The 27,375-nt window shown below is 49.8% G+C and overlaps 1 protein-coding gene across 1 annotated transcript in view; it reads left to right on the top strand.

Moving 5' to 3' along the window:
* The window catches only part of DAAM1 (dishevelled associated activator of morphogenesis 1), a 90,296-nt gene extending 64,197 nt beyond the window's left edge, over positions 1-26,099 (top strand). The window contains exons 9-26 of the mRNA XM_082283855.1: positions 54-157; positions 571-637; positions 982-1,099; positions 1,224-1,362; positions 1,729-1,787; positions 2,120-2,307; positions 2,631-2,936; positions 3,033-3,140; positions 8,618-8,721; positions 13,696-13,780; positions 14,556-14,662; positions 16,508-16,596; positions 16,806-16,974; positions 17,722-17,829; positions 20,275-20,335; positions 20,965-21,096; positions 22,622-22,792; positions 23,357-26,099. Of these exons, the coding sequence (XP_082139981.1) occupies positions 54-157; positions 571-637; positions 982-1,099; positions 1,224-1,362; positions 1,729-1,787; positions 2,120-2,307; positions 2,631-2,936; positions 3,033-3,140; positions 8,618-8,721; positions 13,696-13,780; positions 14,556-14,662; positions 16,508-16,596; positions 16,806-16,974; positions 17,722-17,829; positions 20,275-20,335; positions 20,965-21,096; positions 22,622-22,792; positions 23,357-23,566 (2,325 nt within the window). The 3' untranslated portion in view covers positions 23,567-26,099. The remainder of the gene's footprint in view (positions 1-53; positions 158-570; positions 638-981; positions 1,100-1,223; positions 1,363-1,728; positions 1,788-2,119; positions 2,308-2,630; positions 2,937-3,032; positions 3,141-8,617; positions 8,722-13,695; positions 13,781-14,555; positions 14,663-16,507; positions 16,597-16,805; positions 16,975-17,721; positions 17,830-20,274; positions 20,336-20,964; positions 21,097-22,621; positions 22,793-23,356) is intronic.
* Positions 26,100-27,375: the final 1,276 nt, after the last annotated feature.

Genomic DNA, 27,375 nt, shown 5'->3' with positions numbered 1-27,375 from the left:
TGAACTTTCTGAGGATGTGCATTTTGTGCTGAGCCCACAACTGTCCCTTGCAGGAAAGCCTGGATTTCAGACTCCATCTGAGATACGAGTTCCTCATGCTCGGGATCCAGCCAGTCATTGATAAGTTAAGACAACATGAAAATTCAACCCTTGACCGGTGAGTAGTGACTCCCAGCCCACTTGGGATTTTTGTTTGGTGCCCTTGCTTCTGGTTTTGGCCTTTGGGGAAAGCACATGGCTCTAGAGTCCCACCTCTTACAGAAATTTCCTGCTGTCTCCAGAGACGGAACAAAATATTCCAGCATGGTTTTGCTGCATTCTGATGTAGGGTTGAGCTGGGAACAATGTGCCATCAGGGGTCCGGGGATGCTGTCAGCCCTCATCCACCTCTTCTCATCCCAAAAGGCTCCTTGGACATGCTGTAATGACTAGGAGGTCGAGGCTGAAGGTTCAGTTGGTGTTTCAAGCCCTGCCAGTCTCTGGGCTGCTGACAGATCAGGTGTCTATAATTTATTAATTGTCACATTTGTATCTGCTTTTGACAGTATTTTTTTTCCTTTCTTTCCTCAGGCACTTAGATTTCTTCGAAATGCTTAGAAATGAAGATGAGCTGGAGTTTGCCAAAAGATTTGAGCTGGTGAGTACGAATGCCCCTGATGCAGACACTGGCACTCAATGTCACAGTTAGTTTTAAAAACACCTGTGTGCCCTGGGACAAAGAGTGGTATTCTGGATAAAATGTGGATGTTGGAAATCTTTCCTGTTGCCCTGCTCTTTTGCAACATCTGTCCTAGAGCCTGCTTTAGCCCTTTTGTCCTCTGGCTGCCCAACAGCTCTGTTTGCCCCTCGCAGGGCAGTGGGCCAGGTCTGTCCATCAGTTTTGGGGTGGGGGTGACTCGTAGGGTCTGAAGCTGAGACTCGGGGAACAGGTGATGCTATTGTGGGTGCAGTGGCCTGACCTTGCCTGGCTCCTGTCCACAGGTCCACATCGACACCAAAAGTGCAACTCAGATGTTTGAGCTGACGAGGAAGAGGCTGACGCACAGCGAGGCGTACCCGCACTTTATGTCCATCCTGCATCACTGTCTCCAGATGCCTTGTGAGTCCCAGGAGAGACCAGGAAACCCATGGCTTGCTGGAGGCTTGGCAGCCCAGCTCTCCTGCCCAGGGGTGTCACAACCTCCCCTTTGCTCACGTCAGTCTCTCCCCTTCCTTCCCTGCAGATAAAAGAAGCGGCAACACTGTCCAGTACTGGCTGCTGCTCGACAGGATCGTGCAGCAGATCGTCATCCAGAGTGACAAAGGGCAGGACCCCGACGCCACTCCCCTGGAAAACTTCAACATTAAAAACGTTGTACGAATGTAAGCGCTCGAGTGTGACTGTTCCTTACTTGTCGCTGTCACACAGTGATGTTCCTTCTCCTCAGCTGGACGCAAGCCAGCATCCCTGGAGCTCTTGACTTGCCAGGACTCACTCACCCCACGTTATAAATTAAGCCCGTCCTTTTCACTAGACAGCACTTGCAGACAATACTTGAGATTTAGGAGTTTTTGCATGTTCCCTGATAAATTTTACGTAACCCTGCTGGAGGGAGACACAGCAGAGCTGTTAGGTGTATCAGTTTGGGAACCTTAAATCCCACTTGCTCAGTCATGTTTCTTGCTGGTGATAGTCTCTTATTTGCTGTAGTAGGATTGTCTCACGTGCTACATCCCTTTTCCTTTTAGGTTAGTCAATGAAAATGAAGTGAAGCAGTGGAAAGAGCAAGCAGAGAAAATGAGAAAAGGTGAGTCATGGAGAAATATACAGTGTCAACTTTAACCTTGGCTTAAAAGTTAACATACACATGTATTTATGTATTTATTTATACATGTATCTGCAGCCTTTATTGAGGGGCTGAGATAGTATCATGCCATGGGGCTGATATGGGAAGTGGGCAAAGCAAATACTACTTTTTTCATGGAGAGGCTCCAAATGGGGTATTACAGCACAGCACAGGCTCCCTTTTGTCAGCTGCAGTTTCTCTGCAGGGCAGCATTGGGTTTAGCCCCACCACAGGCTGCCGTTGGCAAAAAGGAGTGTTTGTCACCCAAAAGTGGTCTCCTGGGGCTGTTTCAGAGCACACAGAGCTTCAGCAGAAGCTGGAGAAGAAGGAGCGGGAGTGTGATGCCAAGGCCCAGGAGAAGGAGGAGATGATGCAGACGCTGAACAAGATGAAGGAGAAGCTGGAGAAGGAGTCCAGCGAGCACAAGCAGGTCAAGCAGCAAGTGGCAGATCTCACAGCACAGCTCCACGAGATGAGCAGGGTGAGACCTCGAACCTGCTCCCTGTTGTGGGCCTGGTCCCAAACCCCCTGCAAATGCTGTGGGGTGATTTCAGGAGGCTGAGCTGCATGGGGAGGGGTGAGAAAGAGGCTTGTTGGGAGAGCCACCAAGATGTCTGACCCTTATGATGGGATGATTTTGTCTTTTCACTTGCATTGAACCTCAGTCAGGAATGCTGACGCTTTTGCATGCTCCCTTTGTTTCCTAAATTTTAACTAAGAAAATTAAAAGTGAGCATGGGGATGTTTCTTAGGTGGTGTCCCCCAACTCCGTATGACCAGTCCCCATTCCTTTTTCTCTCCCAGAGGGCGATCTGTGCTGCCAGCCCTGGAGGACCTCCCATGCCACCAGGAGCACCTGGTGGCCCTTCACCTTCTCCAACTCCCGGATCTCTTCTTCCCCCTCCACCACCCCCACCGCTCCCAGGGGTATGTCCGCCACCACCTCCCCCACCACCTCCTCCAGGTGGTCCCCCACCTCCCCCTGGCCCCCCACCCCTGGGTGGAATGGTGCCTCCCCTTGGAGCACCTCTGGGCATGACCTTCAAGAAGAAGAGCATCCCTCAGCCGACGAACGCCCTCAAGTCTTTCAACTGGTCCAAGCTTCCAGAGGTAAGCTGGGCAATAATTTGGGCAGTGAGACTAGAGGTGCTGTAAGGGCAGGTGGGCAGGAGACCCCCAACCTGCAACACTCCCACTGTCTTGCAGAACAAGCTGGCAGGCACTGTGTGGACCAAGATAGATGACACAAAAGTGTTCAAAATCCTGGACCTCGAAGACCTGGAAAGGACATTCTCCGCCTACCAAAGACAGCAGGTAACAGCTGGCCCAAGGTGGGCACACCTGGGGACCTGGGCAAGGTGCCACCATTATGGGATCACGTGGTTTCACGTGTGGTCCCAAAACACATCTCCCATCATTATTTCATACCAAAGCTGTGTTTGCCACATCGACTTCATCTGCTTTATCCTCTCATGCACGTGCCAGAGCCTTTGCGTTGAGGCAGCCATTCATGGCTCACTGTGCCTGGTTCCACCCCTGCCCACACACCTGCCCACGTGTACCATGAAGATGGATCACCAAAAAAACACACACACAAAAAAAGCCAAGAGACAGGGAATGTTATGAAAATAACCCCCAGATGTGGCCACAGTTGGGCAATATTTTTGGATTGCTCTTAACAGCAACTGCTTCATGTGTCTGTATTGGGTGGAAAATTTCTATCCCTTTCTGGCCAGGAAGGACTAAGTTTTGCCCACATCTACCATGGGTGGGTCTCTTCTTTTATTTTTGTAGTGAGCCAAGAGCAAAATGTGAGCTTTGAAGAAAAATCCCAAACCAAAATAATGTCATTGCAGGCAAAAGTCTCTGCTTTTTAATCTCCTGCTCAAGCAATATAGCCCCAGTTCAGAAGGCATCAAAGCACACGAAGAAAATTAGACACTTATTTTACCCCAGGCAGGATAAAAATGGGCAAAAACAATGAGTTTTTCGAGAAGGCAGGAGAAGGAGCAAGGAGAAGGGCTGAAAAAGGATGTTCACCTGCTGAACACCTGCCTGTGTTCCTGGTAGGAAAGAACAGCTTGTCTCCTTCGTGCCTGGCTCAGTCAGAGGAACGGTGCCGGGAAGGAGTGGACCAGACCCATAAACTCATTAGGCAGCGTGAGAGTTTAATCTCTTCCAGAGGCTAATTGAGGGAAAGATCAGGGTGAATTAGAGCAGGGCAGATATCAAGAGTAACCCACCAGAAGTACATGCTGCTCCAGTGTTTTGGAAATAGGTGACCACAGCAATGTCTCTTTCCCCTGGGATTTTTGGAGCTTGACTCATGCTTACTGGTGGGCATGTCTGAGGACAAGGGATGGAAATGGAAGAGAAGCAAGAATAGAAACCTGAGTGTGGGCAGGACGGTTTGCCCTCGGGCTTGCCTGCCCGAGCCCATGAGTCACCTGGTGTGATGCGGATTATTGCCAAGCAGGAATTAAAAAATAATTTGGCTTGGCTGAGGTCCTGCTGGGTGAAGTAGATGGTTAGGTTTGGGGCCAGGAGGAACAGGGAGGTGGCACAAGGAGAGCTGTGACACGGGCTTACACCCCAGATGGGATGAGGACCAAAAGGGAGCTGAATGTAGGAGCCAGGGTCTGGGGTGGGACTGGCAGAAGATGCTGCAAGAGCGTCTGGAAGGCAGATGGGAAAGACAAGGCAAAGTCCCAGCTGTGAGGTGCTGCTGGGGCTGGAGCTGCCCTTGGGGACATGATGCACAAGTTCCTTGTGGTTCACCTAGGCTTCATTTTGTGTGAGTGGAGCCATGGGACACATCTCCCTGGACCTGAGGGATGTGGTTATCTACCTTGAAGTCCCCAGAGTGCTCCCAGCCTTAGTCCCAGGATGGAGAGGGGATGCATGGCTCTGCAGCCAGCAGCAGTGCACACACCAGCATGTGGGGTTAGATGTGCTCCATGAGATAAAGTGAAATGTTCCAGGCTGGATGGGGCTCTGAGCAGCCTGGTCTGGTAGAACGTTCCCTGCCCATGGCAGGGGGGTTGGACTAGATGGTCTTTAAAGTCCCTTCAGCCCAAGCCATTCTGTGGTTCTGTAACCCATGCAAACCACGGGGCACTGTGCATGGTGGGGGGCAGGGGGAGTGAACAGCCTGTCCCTGAGGCACAGTGAACTAATAATGATTTAATAACTCACAGCATTTTCAAGCTCTAGCAAAACTTGGTTCCTGTCACGAAGAAGCAGGGGAGGAGCAGGGTTTTCTCCTCCCTGTTCCTTGCCTTGAGCCACTTGCTCAGAGATCATGCCTCTCACTTGTCCTGAGTCACAATATCCACAGGACATGGGGTGTCAGGGGCTGCCTGTCTGCCCATGCCCCCAAACAAACCAGGGCTCTGAAAACTCATGGTCAAGTGGTGCCACCCCTGTGGCCAGCGCCCCAGCAGGGCTTGGGGAAAGCAGGCAGAGGTGTGTGCAGTGCACAGAGCTCTCTGACCCTCCCCAAGTGGCTGTTGTGGGGCTGCCTTTGCTGGGATTTGTCTGGTTTTGTTGCCAGAGTGCCTGGGAATCCCTGAGTGCTGCACAGACCCGAGGCTTAACGATGTACTTAAGTTTAAGCATCTCTTTAAATGTTTTTCCCACATCACAGGCTGGGATGTAAATGCAGGCTATTAAGTGAACTTTGCAGCTTTTGGGAAAGGCCCTTTCCATGCAGGGAGGACAGGAACCCTCTGGGCTTCCTGGGGCTCAGCCTGGGAGCATCCCTGCCTCACAATTGGTGAAGCTGTTAGGAGAGCCTGTATCCTCCCTGCTGAGGCTCTGCAGATGTCCCTGTCCCCAGGAGAAGGTCTCAGCCCTGCAGCTGTACAGTATACCAGTTATTCACAGAAAAGCCAACAGGAGCTGCTGAGTTTTTGGCTGTGGCTTGAGGACTGGTGGGAGCTGTGTAAGGGTGTGCATGTAGTGATGGAGAAAGGCGAGTCCAGGGTCATCAGGGCTTAAACTACACAGGGGTTTGTGCCTCTGCCAGGGATGTCTTGAGAGTCTTCATGGGGGTAGAGGCTGGGAGTGATGTTGATAAGTAGCAGTGACACAGCCAGGGCAGTCCTGGCAGGTCCTGCAGCGGTGAGTGATGTAAAAGAGTCAGGGCCAAGTGGAAAAAATATGTGTTGTTGAACCAGGGGCTTAGCAGTGAGCTGGGAAAGAATTCATCTCCCAAAAAAGGATGAAGGAAGTAAAGCCTCCAGCTCCTCCATGCAAGGGAGAGTGACCTGCACAGAGGCCAGGGACAGCAGGGCTGGGAATTGTTTGTGGGAATGCTGAGAGCACATTTAAAGCTGCTCCTCCTTAGACCATCCTGCAGCAGAGGCTGGATCACGGTTCCTGTGAGGGAAAGGGTCAGGGATGAGGCTGGTTTGAGGCAGCGAGGGAGGCTTTTTTTAGTGAACCCTTTCTCTACCTTAACGCATGAGTAGCCCTCCCTCTCCTAGAGCAGGGCACTGCAAAGAAAGCCACCACGTCCTTCCCCTCTCCAGCAGCCTGGGGCAAGTCTGAGCATTGTGGGGTGGGTCTGAGGGTTGAAATGGAAGGAAGACCTCCTAATTAGGGACCAGTTAAACAAAAACAAAGATACCATTTGCAGCTTGTGGGTATGCTTTGTGCCTGTCCCACAAAGGAGACTGCTGGAAAGAGGTTGATTAATGAAACACTGATCCTTAGCCTTAACTGAATCAGAGACTTTTAGCAACAAGACTCTTGATCAGCACAGCTCAGCCGAGGGAATGAGGAAAGAAAATCCCCGTGTGTGTGCACACGTGTGTGGTGCCAGCTTTACTGCACCTGCTTCCAGTCTGTTGGGGGGAGCCCAGCAGGACAGTGGGGTCTTGGGAGGAGCATGGTGCTGGTGGGGCATTAGGGTGGCATTTGGCCAGGCTGCTGAGCTGGGAGAAGCAGGGAGGAGGAGAGTGAGAACTCGAGGGAAGTGTGTTGCCATGGCAAATGGTAAAGCTTTGCTGCATCCAGATTTGCTCCAGGATGAGCCTCTCGTTGCTTCCACTTGAAAGCCCTGTTTTTCCTGGCAGTCGCATTGGCATTTCAGTCCCTCAGATGTGCAAGAACCAGCAATTTTCCTCCTGGCACGGCAGGCTGAGCAGTGCTGTGCCTTTGGGCCAGTGGCAGGGCTTGGCCAGCGTCCTCCCACCTCATCCTGTGTCGCCTCCTCACCTCTGTGCACAATGTACCTTGGCCTGATCCATTCACAGAGCCACCTCTTCCATCAGCTCTCCCCTTCTGCACATCCTGTAATCCACATTTTCACCTGCATCCCCCCTATTTTGGCACTGGCACCCCCAAGCCCCCCATACTGCATGTTTCCCTTCTCTGTGCTTCGACTCCCTCTGGTTTTGCCAAGATCACTGAACTGCATGTGTTTTTACTGCCTTTTTCCATGCTTCTGCTATGGCTGTAGGACTTCTTTGTGAATGGTAGCTCCAGACAGGTAAGTGAGCACCTGCAGGAGTGTGGCCTGGGCAGGGTGAGCATGGGGCTGGGGACAGGGACACAGGGGCATGTGGGTGCTTCTAAGGGGGGTTAATCAAATGGGATTGAATCAGAGAGGTGCAAAGATCACCAGAAGGAGCAGCTTGAAAGTTGATGCTGGGGAGCCTCTCTGCCCTCTCTGCTGTCTGGTCTGAGGTCAAAGCCAATTTCTGAGTCCAGGAGCTGGATTACTAGATAGAGCTGAGCACAGAGGAGCCCCTGCAGCATTTTTTGTTTTCAAAAGATGGAAATAAACTCACGAGTTGAAGCTCTCTGCTTGGTTAGAGCAGGCAAGGCACAGCAAGAGGCAGCTGGTGGTGACTTGAGGCTCACTTTCCATCACCTGCCTCTCTTCCCACTTCTCATATCTGTGGGTCTTCTTCATTCAAAAAAGAAAATGAATAAAAAATGGTAATTTCAGTGCTCAGTCTCAGCCCTTGCAGTGCCAGGTCTCCTACGCTCATGGACGTTTAGTGTGGATCTGTAACGTTCAGGACCTTGCAGCTCTAGATTGTGTTCCTTCCAGAAGGATTAAATAGCCAGCTTTTAATTGATTAACCTTACTAAAATATGCAATATGGTAAATTAAAACCTGGGGCAACATGAACTCCTTGGGCAGCCCTGCAAAACTGCTGTTACGTAGATCTGCCCATTTCCCCACAACCACAGTATTGCTATTCATTGGAAGGTAATGGATTTAAGCTGCTTAGGACATATAGGTGCTTATGCCCCACCAATTCCTGCTTTCAAATCCCTTATTTTGAGAGAATTTCAGTGAAAAAGCTGCCGGTTGTTTTTGCAAGTCTGATAGCCTGGATTGGTTAGCTGGCTTGGGAGGACTGATGCATGAAGGGTAATTACAGATGTTTGGAGCAGGGGTGAGGAACAAGAGCGATGCTGAGTGTGTGCAGCAGCCCGTAATGAAATATTCCATGCGAGGATTTAATGAAGTATCACAAGTATGTGTGCTGAGAAAGCCCACCTTTATTTATTCAGCAGCACCCATGTGTTTGCAGATTTTTAAATCTTCCCTGTCTGAGAAAATATTTACATTTCTAACCAGTGGCTTCAGAGCCAGCTCTGGTTTATGAAATGACTTACTGTGTTTGGGTTACAGGCGAGGGGCTTCACCCGTGGTGACGCTCCTGATTAATGGGGGCCCGCTGTGTATCACGCTGCTGTGTGCTGAGAGTACTAAATGTCCTTGCTGCTCCATGGCTCTTCTCCAGGCTTTTCTTCTTACTGTTTTCTCGTAGAAGGAAGATGCCATCGATGACACTTTGAGTTCCCGGCACAAAGTCAAGGAGCTTTCTGTCATAGACGGCCGGAGAGCTCAGAATTGCAATATCCTCCTCTCCAGGTATGGTTAATGCCTTGTTGCCCTCTGGGACTGGGGGGGATGCTCTGTACCCTGCCCTGGGCTGCCCTGAGTGTGCTCCTCATCCCTGGAGCAGGGGGTTGATGACAGGAACCAGTGCAGCAGGAGAGCCAGTGACACCTGAACCCAGCTATAGCCTTACATCCTCCTGGTGGGGTGACCTGGAGCGAGGGCAATGCCATTAACTGGGTACGTGGTGTCCCTGGAAAGCCCCCGAGGGGCTGGGATATCCAGTGAACCTTCACAGGAGGTGGAAGGGGGGTTGATTTCACCTCTTATCTTTCTTATCTTCTGGGTTTTGTTTGCTCTTTGCTGGTGGTTGAAGAGGGTCTCTCTGGGCTAGGGAAGTGCTGGGTATCAGCAGGGTGCAGAGAGCAGCAGTAGTTCAGCCAGGACCTTGCTGCCCACATCTGAATTTCAGGAAGGGAATGTCCCTCTCTTACAGCTGCCCTGCTGGTCTGACAGCCTCCCTCACACCCCTCACCAGGCAGGCTCAGCACTGCTACCAGCAATTTAATATGATCTCCAGATTGCTGCCAAAAGGATAAAAAGGGCTTTTTTTTTTTGGCAAGATGAACTACACCAATAAGACTGAATCCTGAGAAAAGGAAACCAGGTTGCAGTGGTCTGAAAGGATGAGCCATCAGTGTAGCTACTTGGGAAAAAACACCCAAATAGCAGCAGAAAATGCCACTTGTTTCTGACTCACCCAGCAAAAAAAAAAAAAGTTCCAACAGAAGTAAAATTTAAAAATATTCACTCTACTGTCTGTCTGGAGGCACAGAAGCTTCTGTGCCACCCAGGATTGGCCAGGATGGAGCAGCATCACTGGCAGGTTGGGTTTGCAGCCGCAGTACCTGAATTTGGTGTTTTCCCAGACCTTGGATTCCGTCTGATTCTTCAGGGTAGATGGTGCCTTGTCTGGGCAGCCCAGCTGATTTCCTTCCCTAGAAAGCTTGGAGAGGCTGATGTCTGCAAAAAACCCCCTCTGGGTGGGTAACTCTGCCCCTGGTGCTTCTCCCAGAGGTGGTTGGCAGACCGTGGGCAGTGAGAGCGATGAGTGCCACAGCATTTGGGGGTAAATCTGCCCTGTTTATGCTGGCTCTGCTCCGGGCTGCTTCTGGGGTTTTTCGTGCTTTCCTAGCAGTCCAAATAAAGAAGGATGATGATGAAAGCAGAGTTTAAAGCAGCAGGCAAATGAGTATGTCTGTGGCAGGCAGCTATTAGCAAGTAAAACGATGGGATTTGGGGCAATGGCTGGGCTGCTCCCGGCATATGTAGGCTGAGCGTTGAGTGGGTTTAGGTGTGATTCAGCCAGAGGTCTAAGTGTATATTTGGAAGTTAAGCACACAAATAGATCCTTCAGTGGGAAGGGGAGAGACCCAAGCACTCAACTTCAAAGGCATCTTGCACGTCTTACTGAGTAAACGTTTCAATTTCATCTCACCAGCAAACCTTTCTCTTCCAAGAAAGCAATGGCTGGAAACGAATTGCCAGTAACTAATCCCACAAAAAGGGCAGGATGGAGGTTGCTGCTTGCCTGCATTTCCCTGTGGGTCATTTCCTAGGGGAGAAGCAGGATCAGACTTGCCCTGCAAGGTGGTCCTCAGGCCTCTCATATGTCTTTTCCCAGGCCTGTCCTCATGCAGGGACGAGTGGCTTTGAGGTTGCAGTGACTTGTCCCAGATGCTGCTTTGGAAGTTCATCCCATGGTACTCCCAGGACCACAATTGGGCTTCTCTCCCCAAAATCCTTTCAGATTTTATCTAGGGATAAAGCCCAAGCCCAGTGGTCTCAGGTCCAGCTCCTGCATCTCCAGCAGTCTCCCATGTATCACTGGGGAAACCCTTTCACCCTCTGCCCGCCTTGGCTACCCATCCCAAAGCTCAGCAGAGCAGTGGGTCCTTGGTCCCAGTGTTCCAAAGGCCCTGGTCTGGCAGCTGGGGTGATGCTCTCCTGCCTCACTCGCACAGCCACCACGGGGCTGAGCAGACTTTCACATGTGAAAGGACCTGCAGGCTTGGCCCCTGATTTAGCCCAGACGTTTGTGAGCTCACCAGGCATTGTCTGGCTTACAGCGTGGAAAGATTACGGCCAGTGAGATACTTTATCTCTCTCTGTAGATTCGTTTTTTTGCCTGTTTCCCTTGCTTTGGGAGAAATTACTGCACAGTGAGATCACTGGATTTTCCTCCAGCTTGTAATGCAGCACAAGAATATTTTTAACACGTGTTTTTTTCTTCTGTGTTTTTGGAGAACGCTTTGCTGATGTCAGTGCCTTATCGTGTCTTCCTCTGCGAACCCACCACATCCTTGCTTTTGCTCCCTGTGCATGGATGTGTATTTTTAGTCCTGCGTTCTGCCAGATGCAAATCCACCCCTCGCTCCATCGTTTTCCGCCTGTGCTGGCAGTGAATGGCTCGTTTGATTCCTCTCTCCCGGCGAGGCGACGTGAGGCATTTCTTCTCTCAAATGAATGTGGCTTTTCAGGAGGGCGCGTCCCTTTCCCGGCGGAATTTGTTTTTCCCCTTCACACTTATTACATCCTCGGCGGGATTCGACAAAAGCCCCGCAGAACAGCCCCGCGCTTCTCGGGCTGCCGAGCTGTCACCTCACATCGCCGGGCTGCTGCCTTTAAATCCCTGTGACAGCAAGTCCTGTGACCCCGTTCCTCTCAGACGGCTCGCGTTCGACAGCTGCTGCCAACAATGATAATTATTGTGGTTATAGATAAGCTTCTAGCTTTCACTGGCCCCTTTCCCATCAAATTGTCTGAGAAGCTGTTTTCTTCTGGCGCCCCGCGCTTGCTCTCTGCTGATGCAGGGGCAGGCTCTTGTTCTTGGCACTGGGTTGTGATGATTCCTGAGAAAAGTTTTTGGGGGTTTTTTTCAAGCTCTTTCTTTTTAAATGCATTTTTATTGTTGACTTTGCTTTCAGGGAGCAAGGGCTTGAAAAAGTCACCCTCATCTTTCACCACGCTGCTGGAGATGGTCATGGTACTTTAATGTGCTTTAGGTGTTCGCTACGGATGAGGAGTAGCTGCCTGCCCACCCCCTTCTCCCAGGAGCATTTTTGCCTCCCAGGGATCCCCAAACGTCCAGATCTAGCCAGTGTCTGCTTTTCATCAGGGTGGAGACCGGTGTTGGTGGTCTGAGCATTCCCGTTTCTGCTTGGGTGTAAAAGGAGTTCTCCTGCAGTTTCATATCCCACCTTGGATCATGTCCCATCCTGGCCACTGCCATTGTTAGGGACAGGTAGGGTGACCCCAGGATGTGGCAGCAGATGGGACATTTTCCAAGGATGAGAAACATGAGCTCATAAGGAATGAAGATTTACGTACCAGGTCTGTAAGATCCACCTGCCTCGACAAAGCTGATCCTTCACTTCCAGTCTTGAGCAAAAGATTTCAAGCTAAACCAAGCCCTTGCTACCCTGGCCTCAGAGACCAGCACCCTTCCTGTGTTAGCTTCAGCTTCCAAAAGCCAGCTCCACAGTCTCAGTCTGCTCCCTGAAGAGACATGGGGATGAAAATTGTTGTTTAATTACTCACAGTGATCAAGTCAGCTCCCGATCTTCTTTTTGAATCTGCTGATCAGGTTGACTTCCAAGGTCTCACATCCTGCTGTAGGGTGTGTTTCTGGTTTCAGCTCATTCCTTTGAGCCACATCCAGTGTTTCAGCATCCCTTGGCAGCACTGATCACCGATACTGGGGCCATGGGGTTCCTCAAACAGGTCTTTTCAACTCTGCGGTTTTCCCCTGCATGCAAGTACGGGGAATTACATTTTTAAAACTGGATCTGTTGCAATGGCTTTAACCGCGACTGCACGCTGGGCGAGGGAGAGGATGTTGGTAAACGGAGTTGCAGGAGTTTCTGGGCTTCTGCTTTATTTAATTTAGATTATTTTATAGACCACAATGCAAAGAAGAAGAAAAATACGTGTGGTTTTGCAATCAAAGTCCTTGCAGGGAGCGGTTCCTGGGAGTGCTGCAGTCAAATTAAACTGTAATTAATGGCTGCTCTAGCCCAGGAGGAGCTGAGGGCGTCTTTCCATCTCTCTGTTGCCTCAGCTCGGTGTGGGCTGCTGGCAGAAAGATCCCTGCCAGGGAAGCCCAGCCTGGTGGTGCTCGCTGTGACACAGTGGTCTGTGGTTTTGCAAATCTCCAATTTGAGGCTGCATCTTCAATTCCTGTTAGGTGAAGTAGAGGAAGAAAAAAGTGGAGGAGAGGCTGGTTTCCAGCTTCTTACACTTCGAAGCGCATTGAATCCCCACCCCTCCAAAGAAAACCAAACCAATGGGTTTCCTGGGGTGCTGAGCATCCACTTGTCCAAATTTTGGATTTCCTTCTCATTTCTTCCTAGAGGAAGATATCAGCTGAAGGTGGTCGGGAGAAGTGGGAGAGGCAATGTTTAAATCCAAGAACAGCAGCGGAAATTGGCCAGATTTTCCTTAGGGGTTGTGGCAGTGGGTTCAGGGGCAGTGCTGAGCTGCATGCCTGAGCCTGGGCTGGGCTATGCTGCCGGTGGGAACGTGACCCCCTGGCCCCATGGCCTTTGGGGGTGCTGGAACTGCAGGAGCAGCATTGCTATGGGCAAGAGTTTCATTGAAAGTTGGATATTTAATGTACTGCTTACAATCCTTACATAAAGTACTATACAACAGGGAAACAGGGAATGGCAGCTGTGGTGTGGGGAGAGGGAATTGGCTGGGGAGGTTTGACCCCCCTGTTTGCAGCAGGGCCAGGGCTGCTCTGTGCTGTGCTGAGCCTTGGCAGAGCTTGGTCCTACCACATTTCTCACACATCCTTCTTCAAAACATGCTGGATAGAGCTGTTTGTGATTCTGCTGCTGGCTGGGGGTTAAGCTGTTGCACAGGTGTGTAAGGAAACACTCCTGAACCTCCCCCCGATTGCTGGGGAATAAGTGGGAATAACTCTCCTTTCCCTCCACCTCCCAGGCTGAAACTCTCGAATGAGGAGATCAAGCGAGCGATTTTGACGATGGATGAGCAGGAGGACCTCCCAAAAGACATGCTGGAACAGGTGGGCAACATGTCTCATGCTCCTTTGTGGTTGCCTCATGCTGAGACGACACTGTGCAAAGTACTTGGGACCAAAGCACAGCCTGGAGTGTGTCAGGCCCCAAATTATTTACCACATGTTGACAAACCACCCAGGTGGGCTGGAGCAGCAGCTTGGTCATGGCATCAGTGCTGGGAGCAGCATGGCCCCCACGTGCCATTCCTGTACCCAGGTCTGTCCTGGGTCCCTGAGGTGGGGCCAGTTGCCTGTTCTGTGGCTGCAGCTTGAAGTTTGTGCTCAGTGGTGATTTATTTTTGAAAGCTTAGACAGTATTTGTGCTCAAAAGGGGAATCCCATTTTTCATCCCATCTGAGTCCCTTTGGAAGCATGTTGTTCACCTGTCCTTAAAGCTGAGCTGGTAATTGCACTTTGAACAGAGAGGTGGGAGGATTCATTGCACGAAATTTCCATCTGCTAATAAGTAGAGCTGCAGCAAATGGGAGTCCCTGACTGACATCTCCTCTGGCAGAGCTGGTGTTGAAACCTCCTTGGAGCAGACTTAGTACATCTGTTGTAAAAGCAGAGTGAGGCCAGGGCAGAGGCAAAAGACACTGATGTGCTGGAGTAATGTGAGGAAGGTCACAGGGACAGCAGTAACGCTTATTTCACAGGTGCCTTGGGGTCACTGTCTGTACATGCTGAAAAAGTGTTAGATTCAAGGAAATAAGTCACTGTTTGGCTCCTGAAAATTTGTGCATGGACCTCATGTCCACCACTGTGCTTTTCTCTTGTTTAGCTCCTGAAGTTTGTTCCTGAAAAGGGTGACATTGACCTGCTGGAAGAGCATAAGCACGAGCTGGACCGCATGGCCAAGGCTGACCGGTTCCTCTTTGAAATGAGCAGGTTGGTGGCTCAGGGGACACATTTTGGCACAGGCTGGTTGGGAGGTGGGTGTTTCATGGAGCCTGTGTGGGAAATAAGCCCTTCTTACTGTTTTTCACATCAGGAAATGAGTGGGCCAAGCAGATGGGAAGGCAGGCAAGGTGCTCCACATTATAAGGATCATTTGTGATGCTGTGCTCCTAAAATCAGGATTGTGCTCCCATACAAGCAGTAGTTGGACAGAGCAGGGGAGAGGGATGGGGAGATGGATTCTCTGGTGGGAGGTGTTTGCTTCCCACACCATATCCCGACACATTTTCCCTCTCATTCTGGGAAAATGGTTTAGGGGTGATTGTGGTGGTTCTGGGTTGATGACTGGACTAGAAAATCTTGACTCTTCTGACCTTGATGATTCTGAGATTCTGTGATCTAATCTGGTCTAGGGGAAGATGTCCCTACAGGGCAGAGGGGTTACGACTAAATGACCTTTCAGTCCCTTCCAACCCAACCCATTCCATGATTCATTGTGGCCCAGGTGGGAAGTGCTGTTACAATGGTAACACAATGCTCCTTTCCCTTTCATCCTAATGAATATTCAAGCCTGATGTATATACATTTTGCCCTGCTGTGTAGATGAGTCCCACTCCTCACCTCCAGATTGACTCATCCCTAGGGCTCCTGAGACTATATGAGACTGAAAGGAAATGTCATTTCTTCCTGCTCCTGGTAGCAATCATTTAAGATTTAGGAGTCTTCAGGGATGAATAACCTTATCTATTGCATGCACATCCTCTAGAGGTGCCCGGTTAAAATCTTGAAGCTCTTATTTAAATTGAACTGAGCATTTAGCTCTCTGAATTTCTTAGCTGAACTTCAAGCAAGTCACTTGTTGGCAAGGTCAGCGAGTTTTACAATTCGAGATTGCACTGGGAGATCAAAAATAGAAATGCTCCCGTGCTCCCCGAGAAACGCACTGCTGAGCACCGGGGCAATGCGCCGTGTGGTCGCTGAGTGTCAAAGGCAGGCAGGATGGAGCTGTGAAGTTCAGACCTGAGCCCTCGGGGCTCAGTGATGCTCAGAATTAGCTTTTCTATCGCAGGTCACCTTTCTTCTTCACTGACTCTCGCCCAAGTGTTGCTCCTATGCCTTCATCCTTTGGAAAGCACAATGTGCTGGTGCAAATGTTTTCCTTGATTTCCAGCACGGCTTTTTAATTCGCCTTGTGGTCTGTAACCGAGTGTGATGTCTTTGTCACCTCTGATTAGTAAAACAGCGTAGCTCATGGCTCTGTATGTGAGCATGTCTCCCGTGGGTCCTTAGTCCAAGTGACTCAAATCAGACTACCATGTGCATACAAGTGAGATCTTGTTTAGCCTGAACACAAGCCTGACATGAGCAGAGCCATCCCCGACTTGTCCAGGAAAGGGGCTTTCCAGCCCAGGCTATCATTTTGATGATCAGAAGGTCCAGTTTGATTATTTCTGGTCGTAGGTGAGCCTCTCTCCAGCTGCAGCTCATCACAAAGCCGTGGGAAGCCCAGACCTCATCAGCACCTTTGCTTAGGAGTGGTTGTGAAAGAGTTGTTTGTTCATACCAACAGGGTGTAAAAATGCACTTGTTGAACCTGCTGAATTAAGGATAGGCTTAAGCATGTGTTTAAGAACCCACTGGGATCTAGACCAGGACAGCTGTAGCTTCAGTTGTCAATTTTTCCCATCCCAGCACAGTTTCAGGGAGAAAAGGGGTCATTATTTTTTAATCACCATGGCTCAAGCGTGCTTTGTTAGCACAGCTGGGAGCAGTGGAGCAACGGAGCTCTGCCTGGAGCAAGCAAAGCTCAACCTGCACCTCCTTTCTGTTTTCCAGGATAAACCATTACCAGCAAAGGCTGCAGTCCCTCTACTTCAAGAAGAAGTTTGCGGAGAGAGTTGCAGAGGTCAAACCCAAGGTGGAAGGCAAGTGACCAGATCTTCTAAGGGACTCTGTCCCAGCACAGGGATCGCTCACAAGGAGAGCATCCTCCGTGCTGGGATGAGCCTGAGCTGGCAGTGACACAGGGGAAGGGAGGGAGGGAGTTGGTGGTCACTCCTTGGGGATACTGAAGGGGTTGCTGGTGGTGGGCTCTTGTGCCAGGGGGTAATGTCCTACCCCTCTCTGCTTTCAGCCATCCGTGCCGGCTCCAAGGCAGTGCTGCAGAGCAGCAGCCTCCAGCAGCTCCTGGAGGTGGTCCTGGCCTTTGGGAACTACATGAACAAGGGCCAGAGGGGCAACGCCTTTGGGTTTAAGATCTCCAGCCTCAACAAGATTGCAGACACCAAGTCCAGCATTGACAAGTAAGCAGCCCCTGCCCTTATCCTTGGTAGCATCCACGGGCCCCAGGGATGTTGGGGGAATGGAGGGGTCATTAGCATTACCTCTGGGACATGAGTGTATGGGAGCAGTCCCCTCCTCCTGCTGCCCAGTTTGGCTCACCCAGTGATGTGAGTGTGCACTCTTTGAGCAGGACAGCTTTCGAGGGAAGCCGGGCTACAGATCAGTGCAGGGATTGATGGGGGGCTTTCCCTCCTGGGCTGGCTAAACTGCAGCCAAGGCTGATTAGTAGGATCATCTTCCAAATGCTTTTTAACCCCTTTGAAGAAGCCAAGAGCCAGAGAGAGGGTTTCCAGGGACTTTTCTCCATGGCAGCCCCCTCTGCCACTCTCCCATGCTGATGCAGCCATCGCTTGGTTTGCTCTGCCCTGCTGAACTCTGTTCACAGAGCGAGAGGAGCTGGGTCAGGTCTCAAACCTGCCTGGTCTCATCCATCAGTAAAGACAATGGAGGACAAGAGCAGTGACACTCAAGTCATCTCCCCTGGGTTCCTCCTGTGGAGGACCCTTACTTGCAGGGACCAGGCTGCTCTGCACTGTGGCTGTGCATGGGACTGACCCATCCTGTGTCCCCATCCAGGCAGAAAGCAGCATCCTTGCAGGAATCCTCAAATAGTTCTTTGCCAGGGTTGGGATTTAACCAGGGGTTTTGACTGAACTATGAGCTCCCCAAGATGCTGCCATAGTGACCTCTCTGCTCCTCTTTTCTAGGAACATCACCCTGCTGCACTATCTCATCACTGTTGTGGAGAAGAAATATCCCAAAGTCCTCCACCTGCATGAGGAGCTGCGAGACATCCCACAGGCAGCCAAAGTCAAGTAAGCGGGGATTGAGGTGGCACTTAGGGAGCACTGGGAGTGCCTCTCCCCTCGTTTCAGCCTGCTTTTCCATATCACCCCACCCCTGCTCACCCTCCTGGCCAGATCCTGGCTGCTGGGCTTTATCCCATGCCATGGCCACGCTGGCCCAGAGCAGCCCAGGACTCAGAAGCAAACATCACCTGGCAGCTTTAAATCACAGCGCTTGCAGCAAAGGCTCTAAACTTCTGAGTTTGAGGGAGGAGAGCTGCTTGGAGCAGCCGCTTCCTGTTGTTATCTCACCGCAAAAGCATTTAATTAATTTCTAATGGTACATTAAGTAATCCGGGAGGAAGCGGTTGCGGTGTGGCTGCAGATACAGGGCAGCTGTTTATCTTCATGTGCCAGGGAGGCTCTGCCTGCAGCACGGGCAGGACCAGGCAGCTGTGTGAGGGGCTCACCTGCATCCAGGTCCTGCCTGCCCCTCGTTTTACCACCAAACATGGAGTTTCTGGCAGTTTTTTAACCCTGCTGGGTGACCTGTTGGGAACAGGCTGCCCCAGTTCAGCAAAGCCCTGAAAAACAGGCTGAACCTTTAAGTTCAGGAGGAATCTGCTGTTGCCCTGCAAAGTCCTCAAGTATGTGCTGAAATACCTCTGAAATCAATGAGACTCTGTCTTGGTTTTAAACTCCAGCAGGAGCTTGCAGGCTTTGGTGCTTCAGGGATGTGAGCAGCAAAGATCACATGTTTCTGCAGCCAGGGCATATTTGTGTTAGCTGTGGACATGTAAAGGGGCTGAAACTGCACCTCTTTAGAGGGGGTGCAGTTAGAACAGGTTACCCAGAGAAGTTGTGCATGCCCCCACCCTGGCAGTGTTGCAGGCCAGGTTGGACAGAGCTTGGAGCAACCTGGGATAGTGGAAGGTGTCCCTGCCCATGGCAGGGGGTTGGAACTGGATGGGCTTTGAGGTCCCTTCCAACCCAAACCATTCTGTGATTCTATGGAATACACACAGAGTTTACAGTGGCTTGAGGGTATTCCAAGCTTCAAAGGTCCTTTGTAGCAGTGGTGGGTTCCCAAGAAAGATGTGTACTGGACAAAACAAGCATCCTCCTGTATAAAATGTAAAATAATCATCAGCCATTGGGATTGAGCACAGTGACAGGACAAATCTTGGTGTGCAGGGAAAAGTGGTTTTCTCCCAGAGGGTGGCTGGACACTGGAAGAGGTTCCCCAGGGCAGTGATCACAGCACCAAGCCTGACAGGGCTCCAGAAGCATCTGGACAACACTCTCAGGCACAGGGTGTGACTCCTGGGGCTGTGCAGGGCCAGGAGTTGGACTTGGAGATCCTTGTCAGTCCCTTCCAACTCAGGTTATTCCGTGGTTCTGTGGGTGTGTGGTGCTCAGTTTGCAGGCATCAGCTGAGGGCACGGCTGAGCAGGACATGCTCCCTGCTGATGGACTCTCCAGCTTTCCCATGCTCCAGGATCTGCAGCTGTTGCACAGACACACGTATGGGAAAGAAAATGCCTGCACAGAGGGTTTCTTTACCCCCCTAAACTTTATCATTTAGCTCTAAACTGGACACCATATGTAACATTTGGGTTTGGTCCAATCTAGAGCGAAACCAAAAAGTTTCTAAAGCTCTGGAAAACCCTGAATTCCCCCCAGCCCCGCAGCTGTGAAGCAGAAATTGCCGCCTCTGTCAATCCCACCACTAGTAATGAACTGCTGGAGCACAGGGCTCCCAAAACTGCATTTTCCCAGACTAAACCTGCCAGGAATGCTTGCCCCATGACCCGGCGTCAGCATTTCCAGGGACCCCAGCCCTCGCACAGACACCCCTGGAAAGGCATCAAGCCTGTGGTCACCGAGCCTTTGTGAGAAAGCTTCCCCTCAGACGTAGTGGTAGAAACCCGTAAGCACTTGAATTTGAAGCTCATCAGGGGCTTGAGCCTTGTGTAAACAAAGCCAGCGCCAGACGTGGTGATTTATTTTTATTTCTCTATATTTGGGCTGTCTCCCTTTGTGAAAGCCTTGCTGCTCGGAAGGATGCTTTGCCTGGTGTTCACCCAGCCGTGGTACCCTGAAAAACTGTCTTCTGTGCATTGGGACAACGGCCCCATCCACTGCTGGCCCTGGAGAGAAATCTGTGCCCAGCAAGGCCCTCTTCTGAGCCCTCCATGCTTTTGGAGAGGGCAGGAGGCTGCTGAGCTTGCTAAACCTGTGCAGTCCCCTTGATTAAAAATATAGAAAAGTGCTTTCCTTTAAAACAAGCAACTGCAGCCACTTTGAGATAGTCCCAGCTTAGAGGCTGTCAGCCAGATTTGCTGCTCAAGACACGCTGGTCTGCAAAAAGGAGGGTTGGGGTCTTTTCCGTGGGAAAACCATGGTCACGTTGGTCAGAGAGCTGTAGATGTTGCTGGAAAAGGCTGAAAATTAACATCCCGCTATTTCCAACAGCATGACCGAGCTGGAGAAAGAAATAAACACTCTGAGAAGCGGCCTGAGAGCGGTGGAGACTGTAAGTATTATTTAAATGAAGTATAGTCCAGCCTGGCTCCGAGCAGCACGGCATCCCTCCTTGGGGAGGCAGGCCAGGGAGCTCCCAGCGAAGCTGCTTTTATCTCACATCCTGGAGATCTGTTTGCGTTTCCTTCCTGCCCTGCACGTGTGCCTGTCCTCTCAGGGCTGTTTTGGCACTGAAGTTACCATGTGTGTTTAGGTACAATGCATGGTTTATGTCTAATGTATCAAGGGAGGCTGAGAAAGCCTAGTGATGATGCCCACGGAGGACCTGTGATGTGCAGAGGGGTCTCCCCTTGGCTGTAAAACCACAGAGGGCTGGGGAGCACTTCTGCAGCCCAGGTGGAGTGGTGATGAAATGGTGGAGGTATCCCAAAGGACCCACTTTGGGTTTTGCTGAATTATCCTGCTTCCGTAAGCTTTCCTGCAGGATTTGGCTAAAAAGCTTACTTGAGGCAGTGTAATCCAGTGTGTCATGCATGGCAGGGGGGAGCAGCAGTGGTGGTGCTCGCAGAACCCCTGGCACTGATGCAGCCACACTCCCAATGCCACTGCCAGAGGCCAATGGTTTTTGTGTCCTTCATCAGCCAGGGCCTGACCAGATTTACGGTTTTTTTCCCCCAAAAGGAGCTGGACTTCCAGAAGTCTCAGGTTCAGAAGGCAGGTGACAAGTTTGTGTCTGTCGTCAGCCAGTTCATCACATTGGCCAGCTTCAGCTTCTCAGATGTCGAAGATCTCCTGATGGAAGCGAAAGAGCTGGTAAGGCCACCAATGTCCCTGAGATCTGAGTCACTTTTCAGCCTCACCTCCTTCTCCTGTGTCTGTTTGGCACTGACCTTCTGACCCATGCTTGGGCATTATGATGGACCTCCCTGAGGCCATGGCTACCCCTGGCCACCCTTTAGGACTGTTGACGGTAACCTGGCAGATGCTCTCTGCAGTGAGTTAGGACTGTGGAGATGGTGACAAATGCTCTGCAAACTGTATTATCTTCTGCTGACTTGGCTGGATCTGGAGGAGAAGGTCTTGTCGTGGTCCCCAGCATCCCTGCAAGTCCACTCTGAAGCAATTTGCAGCTGTTCCCATGGTGGGATGGGCTGTATGGAACACTCCATCTCTTTGCTTTTTAAACACATGTCCAGATTCAAATTATGTTCCTGTTTTCTCTTAGGAAAGCAGAAACATCCCTGTTTTATAACTTTACATCACATGTGGACATTTTCAGCCTTTCCTCCCCCACCGGAATCTCTTGTAACATGGCAGAGAATTTTAATATCTTGATTAAAATCAGCAAGATTAACCTCAATTATATTGACTTATATAGTGGCACCTCTCAGATTCCTCCCTGCATCTTGAAGTGTTAAGTCTCTTAAGTAAACAAAGAAATAAAAATGCACTAAATGTCTTTTGAAGAGCCTGGGGCACCCCTGCAAATAAAACTAAATCATACAGGCAGGCTTTAAAAATGTTCCTCTTGGTCTACCCTGCAAAATCAAAGCAACTAATAAATCTGTTGGTGCTTTGATTTTGTTTTTCTTTTCTTTTAAGCGTGCTTATCTCCAGAATGTGCCTTCACAATTTTAACAAACTTGCCCTGCACAAAGAGTCTCCTTCAAGCTGGAAGTGAGAACAAAGAGTGTCAGTCCCAAGGACAACTCAGGGGCTGCCCCGGGACTGGGACATGTTGGCAGATTGTGGATGTCCTATCCTGACCTCTGCTACAGCCTCATTCGACTCCCTCACATTAATGGTGTGCAAACAGCACAAGAGGCCGGAAAACTCCCTATTTCCCTGCCCAGGGCTGTGCCTGAGCCTGGGCAGAAATCTCTTTTAGAAGTTTCACCAACACATTTGGTTTCAATAGCAGAGCATGTGGCAATGATAAATAATACCCCAAAAATACTTCAAAGAAAAACTTAAAAGTGCAAGTTTCCCTTCCCCTGCCGTGTTTACTATTAGTTTTATGTCTTCAGTCCCACAGCATTTTGCTTCCTTGTTTTTACTGCTGCTTAGTTAATAAAGTGGAGCTGGGGCAGGGGAGGCTTAGCAGAGCCAAAGGCAAGATGGGGAGAGGGGGCTGGAGAGTGATCCAGGTCGGGTCTTGCAGGGCTGCAGGTAACACACCAGGTGATTTGTTTCAGGTTTAAATCAAGGCTTGATAAGGCAAAGCCCTGCTCTCTGCCATGGCTGCTGGAAGTGTTTCACTCTGCTCCATCAGGTCGAAGGTTTCACCAGTCCAGTGGATTTATCCAAGAGTGACGCATCCCTGTCCTCTCTCTTCCAGTTTTCCAAGGCTGTGAAGCACTTTGGAGAAGACACAGACAAAATGCAGCCTGATGAATTCTTTGGCATCTTTGACCAGTTCCTTCAAGCCGTGACTGAGGCCAAGCAGGAGAATGAGAACATGCGGAGGAGGAAGGAGGAGGAGGAGCGCCGGGCGCGCATGGAGGCACAGGTGAGCACATCCCGGCGAGTCCAGCAGCACCCCCAGGGCACCTGGGAGTGGCAGCTGTGTCATGAGGTTCCCATGGTGGCCGCAGTGGCATGGGGAAGGGAGCTTCTGTGCTCTTAGACCCACTGGCTTTTCACTTTTGATTACTTGATTAAATAATGACCTTGGGTTGGTGAGGTCTTGGAGCTGAAATATGCAGCAGAGCTGGTGCTGTCTGGGGACTGCTGTGACACACAAGCAGCAGCTGTGGGGCTTTGACTTGTATCATAGAATCTCAAAATCATATAATGGTTTGGATTGAAAGACACCTGGTTCTGGGCATGGACCATGGGCAGGGACACCTTCCACTAGACCAGGCTGCTCTAAGCCCTTTCCAGCCTGGCCTTGGAGCACTTCCAGGGATGTGGTCTATCAATAACCCTGACCAGCTCTCAGGTGCTAAGCACTGGGGTGGGAAACAACCCTTATTCCATGAGTTTGGGGATCACCATGCATGTATTGGGCAGCCCCACAACCACTTGTGTGAGACTGAGATGTCTTCTTTCCCCCTGCTGCCGTGACCTGCAGCTGAAGGAGCAGCGGGAGCGGGAGCGCAAGGCGAGGAAGGCGAAGGAGACCGGGGAGGAGAGCGGTGAGTTCGATGACCTGGTGTCAGCCCTGCGCTCGGGCGAAGTCTTCGACAAGGACCTCACCAAGCTGAAGCGCAACCGCAAGCGCATCACCAACCAGCTGGCGGAGAGCAGCCGCGAGAGGCCCGTCACCAAGCTCAACTTCTGAGGAACAAACTGACAACCCAGCAAAAGACAGGCGGGTCAGTCTTTCTGAAGTGGCTATGGTTTGGTTTTTGTTGTTTCCATGACACTGCCTTGCGATTCGAAGCGGAACAGTGGCACGCTCTTTGTCCCCGCGGGCGAGTGTGTGTGTGTATATACTGTGTATATAGTCGGGTCGGGGGGTGTGGAGGGAGGTGCGTGGGCAGCTCACGTTGGTGAGTGCCAGCCCCACCTCCTCCCCACTCCAAAAAGTAGTTCTCCCCATGCACAAGCACAATGCCGTGTCCGTGGAGCAAGAGAGGACCCAGCCCCGAGCCGCTGGCTGTCCCCATGGCCCCAAAGCCAACGGAAAGCTGCCTGCTGCTGCTCTCCTGCTCAGAACCCCCCAGGGCCGTTTGCAGGGGACGCCTTGCACACAAGCTGAGCGGTTTAAAGAAGAAAAGAAGAAAAAAGCAAAGTTGACTGAACTTTAATCCATTGTTTGTTTGTTTTCTCTCGTTGTGATTATTCTGAGGAACTCACAGATCTGTGCGTTCGCGCTGGTTCCCGAGCTCGGCGCCGCGGGCGCTCCGGGCGATGCTCTTCCCGTCATCCTTGGGAAACGCTCTTTTTCCTCCTGCCACCACCTTGCTAAAGGACAAACTTTACCCCAAAGTGCTTCTCGCTGTAACGCCACACTGATGTATTTATACTTTCGCAACGTTTTCTGGCCCAAGACGGTGGGAAAGGTTCGGTTCTCAGAGGAGACGAAGAGCATAAACTTTTGCGTTGTAACTTTTGTTCTTGCTTTCTGTTCAATGGGACAAACTGTATCCTCTGTCAAGGTGGGTCAGGACCAAAGGTCTCTGAAATACAAAGGGGTTGGGGTAAAACCCACCAGCTTTCACCCACCTTCTTTTCCTTTTTTTTTTCTCGGACACACAGAAGCAGCGATGCCAAGAAACACTCGTCTCTTAGCCAGGTCCTTTTTTGACTGGTTTGCTGTTCGTTGTCATTGCAAATTTGTAAGCAGAACTACCTGTCAAATGTCAGTCCAAAAAAAAAAAAAGACAAAAAAAAACAATAATAAAAATAATTCAGAGCTCTCAGGGAGTAATAATTTAAGGGTTTAGAAAATTAAGAATTGGAGAATAAAAAATAACCACCGTTAACATATTAACATTTCTATTCTTAAATTATGCTGAGTATATAGAGGACTGTTACTTTTTACTTTTATTTATTTGTGGTATGTTTTTTAAGAAAGCAAAACAAAACCTTTTTATACCACCAATACTTTTGTGATCTTTTTTTTTTTTTGTTTGTTTGTTCTTTTTCCTGTGGAGAGATGAGTTTGTCCCTGTTGCACTAGATATTAACACTATTTGAAATAAGGTTGGTTGTTCTTTTGTCAGATAATCGGTATTACTGGTGGGGTATGGGATGTCAGTTAACTATATGTACTGTATAGCAAAAGTGCTGTTTAAACTAATTTGTATAAAAAAAATATGGTTCTAAGCACCTGAAGGCCGCGGGGTCTGTGTGCTGAGTGAAAGCTGTGAAATCTCTCTCGAAGCAGAGTTGTCAAGAGCTGTGGTTTTACCATTTTGTTCTTTTCTTCATTGCAACGTTTAACGCACTGTAGATTTAAAAAAAAGAAAAAAAAAAAAAAGAGAAAAAAAAAAAAAAGGACTTTCTGAGTAGCATTTAAAGCAGTAATAAATAAAGCAGGTAAGCGCAAAAATAAAGTCCAGCACCTCATATCCAAGCAGCTGCAAGACCTGCAGATTATGTTCAAAGGTGGAGTTAAGCACTTTGCTTTAAGAAGGAGGGGGAAATAAAGACAAAAGGTAATGATAATACTATTCCTTAACTAAAGTGCCTCTATTTATATTTTTTATTTATGGCTGAAAAAAATGGGGCTGATACAATTGAGGGAATGGACTATGGGGGGAATTGAAAATACATAAAACAAGAAGGAAAAAAAAAGGTTAAAAAAAAAAGTTTGGCTTCTGATGGTTTAAGGAATGGTTGGTCACACGTGTTTAATTGGACAGGTGGTGAGGGTCAGAAAGGGTGATCTCCTCCCGGGGTCCCTGGGTGCCAGCACCCACCCTGCTCCTGCCTCTGCAACCCCAGTGCCACATCAGGACCTTTCCTGACAGATTTCCTCTTGCCCTTCCAAACCTCTTGGGTTGGTTTTTTGGTTGTTTTTTTTTTTTAATTGTTTTACAACAGCCTGATTATCAGGCTGACTTTGCCATTTCTTTGTTTTCTTTCAGAAAAAAGAAAAGAATATTATATCTCTATAAATAAATACAAAGGCTGTGTGCAGGTAATTCCATGTGCCATTGTCGAAAACTACTTTTAGATTGGTGCTGGTGTAAGTAGCCACTCTTTTCTCTTGGGTGTGTATTTTAAAGATGATTTTTTTTTTTAATAATGCCAAAAACAAAACAACAAAAAAAATCCATAATAATTTGTAAACGAAAGTTTATGTCTTGGACCTTATTAGCTTCATAGTGACTAAGGTAGTCTGTTAGGTGCAAGGATGTTAGTAGTTCTAGCTAGTGGGAAATGCTGTGTAATGTTATGAGACTGTACATTTTCTAAGATGGCAATATGCAATAAAGCAAAACGATTTCGGTGAGTGTACATGGCAGAGGCGTGAGTTATTTTTTAGGGGAAAAAATTGGGATATATAGGAATTGAGGCAGGTGTTGAAGAAGAGGCTCTAAACGTTGCTCTTTTTTGGGTGTGTTTGCAGGCACTTCTGGGGTCGACTGATAACCCCACCTGACCCTTTCCCTGAGTGCTGGGTTTTAGGAGGTTGGGGTATTTCCACTCTCCAGGATTGCAGCATCCTCATTGTAACCCACATGTGGGCTCTGAAATGCCTCACAGTTGGTGACCCCATTCATTTATCCTTGTTTTGTTGTTGCTGATGCCTGTTCCCACCTTGGTGGGAATTTTTCCAAAAGCCCACTGGGGTTTTTCCAGGATCCTGCATTGAGGCAGCAATCAGTTTTTCATCGTAGGATTGAATCCTATCCCTTTTTCCAGGAGAAGTGCTGGCTGGGCTGGCCACTGTGCCTCTAGCAAGCTTATCTAGTGATGTTTCCTTGGCAGTAGCCCAAACCCCTCCTGGCCTATTCCTGCTCACTGTTGCTTTTCCCACACACCTTCCCATCCAGCCTCTGTGTTACTTTCCAGCGTTCTTGAGCGAATTGTGCAGCACCAACACCCCCAGACCCCATTGCCCGTGCCACTGGGAGCATCTGCACTGTGCTCTGACCCATGGGCTTCCCATTTTGGATTGGGGCTGGCAGGGAGCACAGCTTCCATCACCACCCTTGGCAGTTGTGGGCTGGTGATGCCATGGGAAAGCAGCCCAGGGCTGTGTGGTGACAGGACCCAAGGAAAACAGCAATGGCTTCAGCTGCTCTTCCCATCATAAATCCCCAGGTCTCTGGCATAGGGCTGGTCGGGGTTCATCCATTAATAGATGTGAACAAGCCAGCCAAACCCCACAACCCGGTGAGGACCTGAAATTCTAGTTCATGGCAGATTGCAGGACACAGGACACACCATTGTGTGACACAGGATGGTCCCCAGGATGGGGGCAGGGTGGCGGTGGGAGATGTGAGCAAGCTTTTTATTCAACCAAAATACTTCAGGGGAAAAAAAAAAAATCTCCGGGTAACTTTCAAGCTTCCTAGCCTTAAAACCCTTCAACGTGGCTGGATTAGCAGCATCTATGGCTTAAGAACACAAATTTCAGATAAAATATTTGTCATCCTGGAGGAAAGGGGACCAGGGTGGGCGCTGTGCTGGACT

The sequence above is a fragment of the Coloeus monedula genome (genome assembly GCF_965178545.1).
Source record: "Coloeus monedula genome assembly, chromosome: 6".
NCBI classification, from domain to species: Eukaryota; Metazoa; Chordata; class Aves; order Passeriformes; family Corvidae; genus Coloeus; species Coloeus monedula.
This window is presented reverse-complemented; position numbering and strand designations above follow the sequence as displayed.